The sequence below is a fragment of the Pangasianodon hypophthalmus genome, chromosome 10 (genome assembly GCF_027358585.1).
Source record: "Pangasianodon hypophthalmus isolate fPanHyp1 chromosome 10, fPanHyp1.pri, whole genome shotgun sequence".
In the NCBI taxonomy this organism is placed as follows: domain Eukaryota; kingdom Metazoa; phylum Chordata; class Actinopteri; order Siluriformes; family Pangasiidae; genus Pangasianodon; species Pangasianodon hypophthalmus.
In genome coordinates this window covers 1,133,958-1,147,292 of record NC_069719.1, presented here as the reverse complement: position 1 = coordinate 1,147,292, position 13,335 = coordinate 1,133,958, and the positions used below count along the sequence as shown (strand labels likewise).

Here is a 13,335-nt window from a genome sequence, read left to right as displayed (position 1 = left end):
GTAAAATTATTTGTATCATTATTTATTATAAATGATTTATTAATTTTATTTAATTAAGGATGGATGTAAAGTAAAAGCATTTAAAAAATTATTATTACAATTTGTATTTAATAAAATAGTTTGTTGCTTTTGTTTTATCAAATAAAAAAAACTATTTAATAAATGATTATAATATAAAATATTATTAAAATTGATTGCAACTGTTTATGGATTTTATTATTCCACTTTGAATTATTAATTCAATTAATTACATCTGTTTTTTTATTTTATTTTTATTCATATCTCTAAATCATATCAGTAATTTTTCTGAATACTCTAATAATAAATTATCTGACATACATTATATTTTTTATATTTTTTTGTTCATATTTCTTTCGATTTTTTAAATATATTTTAATATTTTTTTACACATTAAAACATTTTACACAGTTACACATTTCACAAAAAAAGTTAATATACAATACCAAAAATACCACACACTTTTTTTTAGATTTAAACAAGGATTAAAAAAAAAACGTATTTAAAGAAAAGAGCACTGACACTTCAGTAATATGGTATTGTACTTATTTTAATAAAGAAACTACATATATTAAAATGTCCATATCTTTTTATTTTATTCTGTATATGTATAGATCTGTTCATCTCCTCGTCCTGATTAATAGCATGTCGTTTATTATCTGAGCAGCGTACCTTCCTCTCGAGTCTGTAATGAGATCCTGCTCAAACATCATTAGTGTTATCGACTGTTTTCCTCACTCGATGACGTCGTAAACGTGCTAACATCAGACTGAACACTAACATCTCTCTCTCTCTCTCTCTCTCTCTCTCTCTCTCTCATGCTACTGTTCATCTCTCTCTCTCTCTCTCTCTCTCTCTCTCTCATGCTACTGTTCATCTCTCTCTCTCTCTCTCTCTCTCATGCTACTGTTCATCTCTCTCTCTCTCTCTCTCTCTCTCTCATGCTACTGTTCATCTCTCTCTCTCTCTCTCTATCTCTCTCTCTGAAATAATCACTGAAATAATTATGTTACATTAACTATATGAACTACATTATAGTATATCATTACAACCTCCTGAACCCTAGCATAAACTAGCATAAACTAGCATGAACTAGCATAAACTAGCATAAACTAGCATGAACTAGCATAAACTTCAAAAACCTTCGTCACACGTTCAACTGAAATTCTCATTCACTAAAACCTCATGTAGTGTTTTTAACTTTGAATATTACACACAACAACAACAACAAAAAAAACTAAGTTTACACCTACGTCCCTTCAGTTTTCTCTCAAGTAAGACCTACACACACACACACACACACACACACACACACACACAGCAAAAGATTTTCAGGATTAGCACACTGTTACCTGCTAGCCTCGTAGCTTCAGTGCAAAACTAAAGAAGCTAATTTTAGACACCAAACGTGTCCTCGCTAATAAAAAAAATAATAATAATAACAGGAGTGGACAAATCAGCAGTCCAGACGCTCAGGACAAGCAGAGTACACCTCTGTCACGAATAAAATAGAAGAGATATAAATAAAATAATTTCTATTTTATTTTATTTAAAAGGAATAAAAACACGCCAGGGTGGTGTGATGAAGCGGAGTTACTGTTACACTCTGAAGGTGATTATTTTCCTCTAACAGCACGTTCCTGTGTGTTTTATTCCCCTTACACCACAGCAACTTACCACCAATGACCATTCACTTTACTTCGAATTAATTTATAATTATGCTTAATGTTGTGGAACGTCTGTGAAACATCGCAGCTTGTTACGCATGTTACCGAGAAACCGCAAAGAAAGTTACAGCTTTAAAGTTACAGCTTTTCCTCTGACTCTTACAAAGCGCTGACACTGGAGACTCCTTCCATAAATGCTAAATAATAAATGTCTCCGTACAGAAAAGTTGACCGTATCTGTTACTATAGAAAGTTCTGTTTTTCCTCCTTTTAATCCATCATGTTTTATTCTTCACTATCTCTTCTATTTTCTTCGTTTGTTTATTACTTCTCTCTCTGCATGTTTATTTATAGCGTAACTGCATTGTTTTGTTTTTTACTTTTGTTACTACTCAATTTTTTAAAGATACTTCTGGACAACAAAAGTTTTTTTAACGTGTTATATAAATAAATTTGACTTGAGAAAGGAGATTTGCAGCTGCACTACTGTCAGAGCTGCTGTTATAGAAAATTCATCAACACCTACTGACCAATCAGAATGCAGAATTCAACAGTACTGTGATTTTTCCTTCAGATCTAGTTGAGTTTTCCCTTTTGGTCAATTCCTTCTCGAGTGCTAATAGAAGAGTACTAATCACCTCGTGACCCTGACTGTGACCTTCGCTACGCCTCATTCTTATCAACCCGATACAATCCGCTCTACTTCCTTTCTTTCCCGAGTCATTTTGTACCTGGGATTTTGAATATTCACTCATTTTTCTCTCTCCATCTGTATTAATGCACTTAACTATCTACCTAACTAGTCACACTAGTCATATTAGCATAAACGTTTTTTAACCTTACACTGTGCAGCCCTTTGATGCTTTCACTTTTGTTCTTGGATTGCTAATAAACATATGATTTGTCCACCCCTGAATTAAAAAAAAAACATCCTGAAAAACACCTTTTTCCCCCTAAAACAACAGCGACATGTAATGTGGTCCAAAAATGAACCATCCCCTGAACGCTCCTTCATGAGTTCCACATTTCTGCTTCCAGTCAAACTGTTCTGGCTTTACATACGTAAAGTAAAATATGATGATGATGATAATGATGATGATGATGATGAAATCCTATTTAGAGAAATATCATTGTATTGTGAAATTCTACTCGACGTCCTGCGCAGCATCAGCACAGTCTCGTTTCAGTCACACGTCCCGCTGCAGCAGCTGTGGTGTGGCGTCTCTCTTTATTCGCCTCCTTCTTCGTTCTGGAGTCACTCGGGGGCCCTGAAGCACCCCAACACTTCCCCCAGAGAGGAGAGCATTCTGGGCCGTGGAGCTGAAGATCTCCCCCGCGTCCTGATCTGGCCCTCTGAGCCACCAAGTCAGCTGATCTGAAATAAGAGAGACAGTTCAATTCCGTTTTAAATCACATGATCAAAATCATCGTAAATTAAGTGTAACATTTACAAATTGTTATTTGATCCCAAATCTGTGTCTAATGAACAAGCAGCAAAATCTGATTTACAAACACAAGAGGTAAAACGTCGAACATCAGCTGATCACGCTGATCTGAGACTGTCCTAGTGGGCGTGGTCTAATATTCTAATGAGCATGCTTGATTGACAGCCCTCTGGCTGAGACATGGCTGATCTGGAGGAGGGAATATTTTACGGATGAAGTGATGAATGAAGTTAAAGTTTCTCTGTAAGCGTAGCAGACGAGCGCTAGGTCAGATTATCCTTCACACCGTGAGCATGTTTTCTTTACAGCATCGAATTAACACCAACACTGACTTTATTTTATTAATTCTACAACATCAATATAGGGAATTTAAAGCATGATAAAATCTCCTACGTCTCATACACACATTACGATTTCTTCATCACCTCGATTTAGAGTTTCATGGCTTCATTAACTCTTTCAGTGAGATTTAAAAAATAAAGTGTCAAATAACAGGATGCGCTGGATCAAGTGCTATTTTAAGTGCTGCTGAATAATGAGTGTGGAAGCCATTTTGTTCAATTAAACCAGTGATGAATGTGATAATTAAAGCTAGGACTATTCATGCAGTGATGTATTGGTGATGTAGTAGACAGCGCGTGACCTCGTTAACCTCGTTATGTAGCAATCAGATGGTCAGTTCGTCTGCTCCTGAAATAACCCGTGTTTAAACTGCAGCAGCTTGTCAGAGCCGTTCAATATTAACCGTCCTCGCCGTGGTCTTCCCTGCGGCCCTGATCGAGATAATCTCCCTGCCAGTGACGGAGAGACTGGGACCCGTAATGCCCTCTGGTTTCCACGGCGATGGAAAAGGCGAGGATTTGAGGACTGGATGTTTTGGGACCTTGAGTGCAGCAGTGCCAGAGATAAAAATCCACCGAAAGGATTTAGTAAGAACTGGATCAGCCTGAGATCAAGCAAATGAACCCCGTGTTTACTGGTTGAGTTTCCGTTTACTCCTCAAATGCAAAACGCAGAACAAATCTTAACGTGAAAATGAAATTCAGCCCGACTGCAGGAACCGAGGAACCGAGCAGGATGTATTCTGGGTTGCTATAAGGAACCTGACTTAGCAACATCCACCATTAACAAAAACTAAATTCTGAAAACAGAATTTTCCCCACACATTCCTCAACAAGTGATGTTTTATTCGTTCTTCTGGTCCAGTTTCATTTGTGAGATGTGAAACCAAATCAATCAGACGAATAGGTGAGAAATTGCACTTAATTATACTGGAATATTTCCAAATAATCATGAGTAAGACATTCAGAGACCTTGAGAGCGTGATAATCCTAATTCCAAAGTCAGCTATTACATTTTTTGGAAAGACATGGAGTAGTAAGAGTTGCCTTAATTTAATGATTGTTATAAAATAGCACTTGATCCAGCATATCTTATTGTTTTTCCTGAATAATTAGAAGTACAGCGTGATGGACAGGGCAGGAGAAATATTTATTTTTTATATCGTGCTCCAATAGTTTAATGTAGACACTAACTGGAGGTCATGAAATTGTAATGTGTGCGCAGGATGTGGGTGATTTTATCACACTTTTAATTCACTACTTTGAGTTATGAAATTAATAAAATATGCTAATAACAGTAACGGCAAGCAAACTTCGAAACCTGAGATTTGGAATATTTGTTAAATTAGCTGACATTTTGGTAAAAAACAAACATGAACTAGTCTCAAAAAAGCTAAAACATATGTTTAAGGTTTGTTTCTTTAAAAAATCTCTTTCATCTTTCTTTATATAAATACACTGTTTGCCTTTAAATGCAGTGACTTTCTATATAAGCAAGTAGAAATAATTCAATTCTATTATCCTATATAATATACTATAATATTATATATAGTGATGGAGATATTTCTAGACTGTTCCACAGTTAGTGCTAGTTTGAGAAAGTCAGCTTAAACGTAACTCAGTGTACAGACACAGAACCCTGTTCACCTTGGCATCCTGGGTGTAATGGTGATGCAACGGCGTGACTCCGTTTCTTTCCTCCTCCTCCAGTTGTTTGTGGGATTCTCTCCTCTCGTGGCCGCTCGTCTCGTTTTCCCAGCAAGCGAAGCCTTTGTTTTTAGAGTTTTTGCGATGTGGCCTGCACCTCATCTTAGGGAAGGTGTGTGATCCGGAGCTGGACTCGCTCCAGGCGTTATCGGGCCACAGAGGGTCGGTCTGAGTGGCCTGACTCGTCGTGGCTCTCTGGAGGCGAACGGAGATCCTCTGAGCAGAACCCGTCATCAGCGTGATGGATTTGGGTTCTGAATCAGAACCTGAAGGCGACACGGCGGGAAACTCAAACACCTCGTCTTCATCTGGAGAAGAAATTAGATTGAATCAGAAGACAGATGAACACAACTGGACTTTCAAACTTTAGTATTTGTAAATTTTTATTGTCTTGTTGTATTTGTACAATGTTGTGAGTGTGTGTGTGTGTGTGTGTGTTAGCGGTGTACCCTTGGAGGTGGGCAGGGTGGGGCTGCTGGGTAACGAGCTGTGAGCTCCGGGGGAGACGCTGCAGGGCGAGGTGGAATGCAGAAGTTTCCGACACGCTAACACCAACAACTCACGACACTGTTTATGACAATTAACGCCACAATCTGCGAGAGAAGCAGGCAGAGGGTTTATTTTTTAACACCAGGGTGTGAGTGGTTTTGTTTAAAGTTCAGTAGATAATCAGAAAATCTGTCATTTATCTCAAAATATATAGACCATGAACCCAGTCATTGCTGCTACCATCCTGAAGGTGATTATTTTCCTGTAACAGCACGACCCTGAGTGATTATTCCTCTTACACCACAGCAACTTACTAACAATTACAAGAACATCAGCAAAACGAGTGAGTTCCTGTTGTCACTTACGTTATAGCAGCTATAAACAGTCACGTTACCAAGAAACCGCAAAGAAGCGTAAACTCCTCTGTCCCGAAGATGTCGGAAAACTTAAAGTTACAGCTTTACCCCTGACTGTTACAAAGCGCTGACACTGGAGACTCCTTCCATCAGTGTTACATTAACATCTCCTTTCCCTGGAGAAAACTGGAGACTGTGTGTGTATTCACGAGGTTTTTTCAGTCTGTCCCTTCGATATCGTATGAGCGCATTAATTATAAATAAACCTGTGATTTGCAGCTGCACTACTGTCAGAGCTGCTGTTCTAGAAAATTAATCAACACCTTCTGACCAATCAGGATCCAGAATTCAGCAGCGCTGTCGTATAAACACTAGTGTTACATGAGGATACAATTAAAAACATTACTATCTGAATGATATAAAGATTGAGCAGAATATTCATAGATATAGAATAGAAACTTATCTAATAATTCTTATTAGAGATTATTATAAAACAAATATAAGATTTTGCAGCTTGTTTTTAGACTTTTCATTATTTGAATCTTTACATTTTTGATTCTATTTGCAGATAATTTTGCTTCTTTCTAAAAAAAAAAATGCTTAAAATGGAAAAAATGATCTGCCAGGATTGCATGAACAAGACAATTTAAAGCTCGAGTAAAATGACTAAAAACGTCTAGAAATAAGTTTAAAATAAATTTAATAATCTTATGTTTGGTCTCACCACATTTATGAATATTTTCACTTGCTAAAATGTCATTTTCTGCCGTGTGAATGAAAAACAGGCTTCACAAGTTCGCAAAAAAATCAGTTCAATGGTCCAGAAAGTGGATTTATTTATATAATGAATGAGTGAAATAAAGAAACGGAGCGTACCTTTGCACTTGAAGCCCTGTTTAATAATCCCCCAGAGCTGAGAAAAGAAGAGAGAGAGAGAGAGAGACGGAGAGAGAGAGAGAGAGAGACGGAGAGAGAGAGAGAGAGAGAGAGAGACGGAGAGAGAGAGAGAGAGACGGAGAGAGAAATGTGAGTGTGAATGCTTTAAGGTTAAATATCATTCTGATTTTAAATGCTTCACTTTGATTAAGTACACGTTTACAACAAAATACAAATGAAAGAAAACAAGACCAATGGAAAATGATCTGTTTATATTCTCTTGTAGACTAAAATCTGCTTCAGAAGGTCACTCAGGCCTCCCGGGTGTAATAATTACTCAATGTGTTATCTGGCTTCGGCTGTAATCTAATAATCTGCTGCATCTGGTGGTTTTATCGTTTGTACATTTGCTAGTGCACAGTTTGATTTGTATTGTGTAGCAGTAAAAGGTATAAAAACTTTTATTCGTTAAAAATGCCTCTGAGATTCTTCTTCAAGGTGCAAATGACTGTAAGGTACGTTCCTGCTGAGTCACGTCCTGTACACGTGATTTAATTGATCTAGTCTGCTGAAACAGTGTGAACGCGATGCTTACAAATCCAGCGCAGTGTTCACAGAAGGTGGGCTTCAGGTACGTGATCTCCTGGAAGTTATGGATGAAACCCGGCCCCATTTTACACTGCAGTACAGGATTAGCACGCAGGAAGTACGCCATCATCTCATCCTTACTGATCAAACCGTCCCTACACACACACACACACACACACACACACACACACACACGCACAGATATGGGCAGACAGAGTGAGACAGAGAGACAGACAGACAGACAGAAAAAAAGAGACAGGTAAAGAGAGTGAGACAGACAGTCAGAGATGAACAGAGACAGTAAGACAAACAGACAGAGAGAGACAGGTAGATAGAGTTAGAGAGACAGACAGACAGAAATGGACAGATGGTAAGAGAGACAGACAGAAAGACAGACAAACAGAGACAGGTAAAGAGAGTGAGACAGACAGAGATGGACAGACAGTAAGACAGACAGACAGAAAGAGAGGTAGAGTGAGCGAGATAAAGAGACAGCGATGTACAGAGACAGTAAAACAGACAGACAGACAGACAGACAGAGAGTTTTTCATTTGAACAGTTTCAGATTTCACAGTGTTCTACTTCAACATCTTCAAACATTTTAAAAATATTCCTAACTTTTATACCACAACAACAACAATAATAATAATAACATTAATAATAATAATAATAATAATAATAATAATAGCTCATTGACTGAATCATATTGCTTGTACACTGTATGTATTTGGCCATAAAGCACAATTCTGATTATAAATAAATGAATAAACTGTATTTCTGTAAAACTCCGTACTAAAATAAAGTGTATAGTGTGAGACAGTAGTTGTGTTGATGCTGCAGGTGTGTGTTGTGTGTGCTGAGTGTTTGCGACTCACTGATCTTTATCTAACACGCAGAAAGAATCCAGGAAGGGAAAATTCGCCGCTATGCTTTCAAAGTCCTCCTGGGAAATGTAGCCGTCGTGATCGTGATCGTAGTTACGGAATACGGACTGGACAGAAAAAAAATCAGAAATCGTACTTAACTAAATTCCTTTTCAGGAAGCAGCATTGCTAATTGAGCCCATGTTTACCTCTGATTAGCCCACAAACTGTCATAGTTATCAATTTTATCAAACTGAATGATTTCTGGTTGACTTTAATACTTAAATATTTTAAAAATGTGAACTATCTGTTTACACCCGACTGTTTTCTACACATATCCACAATAAATTTTAAAAAATTGAAAAATAAGAGCATCTTACGTCCACCACTTTGCGGATGTGTTTGTTGACGACAGAAGGATCTGGTTTAGTCGTCACTCCTGAAGCCCAGTCCAGAGGAGCGTGAGTTTTATTCGGCGTCGTTGGAGAAGTAGGCTTTAAATAAACAATATGATTAGAGCAAAGATTATTGAGGAAATTCCAGATTTCAAACTTTCCAAACTCCAGTATACAGTAAATTTCAAATATATTTTAATTTCAATTTAAATTCCAAATTAGATTTCAAATAATTGCCAAAGTCCAAATTCTACAATTTTCATTTAAAAAAAAATTTAATCCCAAACTTTCTAAACCCCAATTTAAATCCCAAACTTCATTTTAAATCCCAAACTTCATTTTAAATCCCAAACTCTAATTTAAATCCCTAACTCTAATTTAAATCCCAAACTCTAATTTAAATCCCTAACTCTAATTTAAATCCCAAACTCTAATTTAAATCCCAAACTCTAATTTAAATCCCAAACTTCATTTTAAATCCCAAACTCTAATTTAAATCCCAAACTCTAATTTAAATCCCAAACTCTAATTTAAATCCCAAACTCTAATTTAAATCCCTAACTCTAATTTAAATCCCAAACTCTAATTTAAATCCCAAACTCTAATTTAAATCCCAAACTTCATTTTAAATCCCAAACTCTAATTTAAATCCCAAACTCTAATTTAAATCCCAAACTCTAATTTAAATCCCTAACTCTAATTTAAATCCCTAACTCTAATTTAAATCCCTAACTCTAATTTAAATCCCAAACTCTAATTTAAATCCCAAACTCTAATTTAAATCCCAAACTCCAATTTAAATCCCAAACTCTAATTTAAATCCCAAACTCTAATTTAAATCCCTAACTCTAATTTAAATTCCAAACTCCAAACTTTCTAAACTCAGATTCCAATCTCCAATTTCTAATTTCCAGTTTGTTCATTCACTACAATTATCAAACAGGTGGAGAATGGCAGACTCCTGTTTGAGAAATATAATTTCAAATAAAAATAAAAATTGAAATAAAAACTGGAAAAATACGTTAATGGACTCAGACTTTCAGAAGCTTCGGTGCGTCTAACATTCATCATCAATGCCAACAAATAAAAGGTTTGTACAATATGTAACTATTTTCCGACTATTTTTAGCTGCCCTTTTCCAAATCGGCCCTCTTTATCGTGAGTGTGTGAGAATGTGTGTGTGTGTGTGTGTGTGAAACACACTGTACTCACCACAGATTTGGTGTTTCGTGGCTCTCGTAGTAAAGACAGCTCATAAATCTCATCTTCAGTGTAGTAGAGATCCAGTGAAAGCTATAAATAAAGATAAAAAAGATTAAAGATATAATATAAATATAAAAAGGTAAAGTGTTTATGTAACAGTTATATTCTCAGTACATGAGGAATGATAATTCTTCTTCTTATTTTTTATTTATTTAAGTTTGTTTCTTGTATAATAATTTAAACACTGGAACTGAGTACTGTTCGTGTTATTAGGGATCCTACAGTAAGCAGGTGGATGAGGTCCATGTTGGGTTCGACGTGAGCCTCTGAGCTCTGTAACACCATCAGCTCTTTAAACGTGATGTAGAGCTGCTGCATTTTCACCAGGTTCAGTTTGCTCTCGTCGATCCAGTCGGGAAAAACCGCATGCACGGCGATCAGGTCCTTCAGGTGCACGCCCAGGATGGGGATCTTAAACCCCTCGCACTCGCTGTAGGCTTTACGGTACGCGCTGTAGTTCCCCTTCGACGACACCAGGTCCGTCATCTCACGCCAGATCTGCTCCAGACGGAAAGAAAAAAAAACTGAAGTGAATTATAAGGTCTAAAACCTAGACTTCCAAAAAAGGGTTAATTAGTGTTCAGTCTTTCCAAACTTTCCAAACAACGAACTTAAATTCAAAACTTTCCAAACTGTAATTTAAATTCCAAATAAATTCCAACTTCCAATTAAAATTCCAAATTGCAAACATTCCAAACTCCAAACTCCAATATAAATTCCAGATAAAATCCAAACTCCAATATAAATTCCAGATAAATTCTAATCTTCAATTTAAATTTCAAAATCCAAACTCTATTTTAAATACCAAATTCCAAATTTCATTTTAGATTTCAAATAAATGGCAAATTCCAGCTGAAGGTTTAAACTACAATTTTAATGAAAAATTCCAAATACTAAATTCCAATTTTGATTTCAAACTTTCCAAACTCCAATTTAAATTACAAATTCCAAACTCCAAGCTTGAAGTTAAATTCCAAACCACAAAATAAATTCCCAACTTCAAATTAAAGTCCAAATTATTTAATTTATAATTAGTGGTCAGTCTTTCCAAACTTTCCAAACAACAAATTTAAATTCAAAACTTTCCAAACTGTAATTTAAATTCCAAATAATTTCTAACTTCCAATTGAAATTCCAAATTGCAAACTTTCCAAACTCCAATATAAATTCCAAATAAATTCCAACCTCTAATTTAAATTCCAAACTCCAAAACCTAGATTAAATATCATATTCCAAATTTCAATTTAAATTCCAAATATCAAATTCCAATTTAGATTTCAAATAAATACCAAACTCCAACTGAAATTCTAAACTATAATTTTAATTGCAAATTCCAAATACCGATTTTAATATCAAACTTTTCAAACTGCAATTTAAATTACAAATTCCAAACTCCAAGCTTGAAGTTAAATTCCAACACATGTATTAAATTCCCAACTCCAAATTAAATTCCAAACGTTCTAAACTCCAATTTAAATTTCAAATTCCAAACTGTTCATTAGTGGTCAGTTGTGAATGAATCAAATGGAGGTTGGTGGAGGTTATTTTACTGTAGTTGATTCTAAAGCAGCCTCGATCATGGGACAGTCTTTATAATCAGTCATTCATCTTCAGTAAACACTTTGATCCTGGTCAGGAAGGTGGTGGATCCATAGTACTGTATATCCTGGGAATACTGGGAGTGAGGTGGGAATACTCTCTGGGTGTCAGTACATCACAGATCATTACACATATTTTAGCATTTAGCTCCAGGATTCCTGGTTTGATCCTGAGCTGGAGTTACTGTCAGTGTGGAGTTTCACATCTTCTCCCCGTGTCCATGTGGGATTCCTTCCGGTTCTTTAGTTTCCTCCAACCCCACAAAATCATGCTAAATTTCCCCTAGGTGTGATATTATCCAGGGTGTATTCCCACCCTTTGTTCACAGTGTTCCCAGGATTCGTGACCAGGATGAAGAGCTGAAGATGATGATGAATGAATGAATATTAACAAATAATAATTGATATCATATAAGTGGAGAAACATCTTCAAGAATAAATTGCTATTACTAAATATCATTTTTATGATCCATAGCTGGGATTTTCAGGAAGACTTGATGCAATAAATAACATGGCTGCCATCAGCCAATCAGAATTCAGCAAGCATTTAACAAACTAGCAGCAAAAAAATGGTAGACATAATCTCAAGATGACTTATGATTTGTGTTACTTTTAAATTCATATTTAAATTCATATAAAAGCACATATTGTTTTTATTATTATTTTTTTTTCAAATAATATCAACTACATCAATCATGTTTATCGTAAACAGCAGATTATCATCAAATTTTCTTAACACATGAATGTCATCAAACGAGCAGTAACTGCAAATTAGCATCTTAAAATGGTTTAGTGCTTGGACCCCTAAATTGCTTGTGGCTGTTATTATTATTATTATTATTATTATTATTATTATTATGACCTTGGTGACATCAGCACTGAGGTGTGCGTGAGTTTCCTTCAGACGTGAGATGGAGCTGTGACTCAAACCACCAACCACCGCCATGAGTGTGTTGAAGTTCTTTAAGTGGAGAAGTTTCTGAAAGAGAGAGAGAGAGAGAGAGAGAGAGAGAGAGTGAGAGAGAGAGAGAGAGAGAGAGTATAAACACTTTGAAGCTCATTAGTGTGAATGTCATGTCAGTCAGAGATGCTTGATGGAAAAGACACACTCACTGAATGACACGCCCACCTGTCTTACTCAGACACGCCCACCTGTCTTACTCAGACACGCCCACCTGTCTTACTCAGACACGCCCATTCGTCTCACTCAGACACGCCCACATGTATCACTGAGACACATCCATCTGTCTTGCTCAAAGACACGCCCACCTGTCCTACTCAAAGACACGCCCATCTGTCCTAATCAAAGACACGCCCACCGGTCGCGAAACCTCATCTGTCTCCCGTATATTTTCTCTTTCTTTTTAATCTTCTTTTTTCTGCTCTAGCCATTGTTTTGTCTTTCTTTCACCCATTTGCCTTTCACCCATCTAGCATTTTTTCCTTCTTTCTTTCTTTCTTTCTTTCTTTTTGCGTGTCTCATTCAAAGACATGTCCAGCTGTCTCACCACGTCAGATGGAGGGACAGAAGAAGAAAGAGAAAGATTGAGAAAGAGACAGAAGCAGGGAGAAATAGAGATAAAAAGAAACAGATAGAAATAAAGTGAGAAATATAGATACAGAGAGAGAGAGAGAGAGAGAGAGAGAGAGAGAGAGAAGAAGATGGACAGAAATTGGGAGATAAAACGTTAGATGGAAAAAGAGAAGAGATTTAGAGAGGAAGAAAGCA

At 36.4% G+C, this 13,335-nt stretch overlaps 1 protein-coding gene across 2 annotated transcripts in view; it reads right to left on the bottom strand.

The window, feature by feature from the left end:
- Window positions 1-550: 550 nt before the first annotated feature.
- rasgrp3 (RAS guanyl releasing protein 3 (calcium and DAG-regulated)) overlaps window positions 551-13,335 on the bottom strand; it is a 50,678-nt gene continuing 37,893 nt past the window's right edge. The window contains exons 8-17 of one of the 2 annotated variants that reach the window (XM_053237611.1): window positions 12,469-12,585; window positions 10,207-10,506; window positions 9,958-10,038; window positions 8,731-8,844; window positions 8,363-8,478; window positions 7,495-7,642; window positions 6,900-6,936; window positions 5,628-5,771; window positions 5,119-5,486; window positions 551-3,060 (exon numbers count right to left, since the gene is read on the bottom strand). In XM_053237611.1, coding sequence (XP_053093586.1) covers window positions 3,052-3,060; window positions 5,119-5,486; window positions 5,628-5,771; window positions 6,900-6,936; window positions 7,495-7,642; window positions 8,363-8,478; window positions 8,731-8,844; window positions 9,958-10,038; window positions 10,207-10,506; window positions 12,469-12,585 — 1,434 coding nt within the window. In that variant the 3' untranslated portion in view covers window positions 551-3,051. The remainder of the gene's footprint in view (window positions 3,061-5,118; window positions 5,487-5,627; window positions 5,772-6,899; window positions 6,937-7,494; window positions 7,643-8,362; window positions 8,479-8,730; window positions 8,845-9,957; window positions 10,039-10,206; window positions 10,507-12,468; window positions 12,586-13,335) is intronic. The other variant, XM_034307854.2, reaches the window with a different exon arrangement.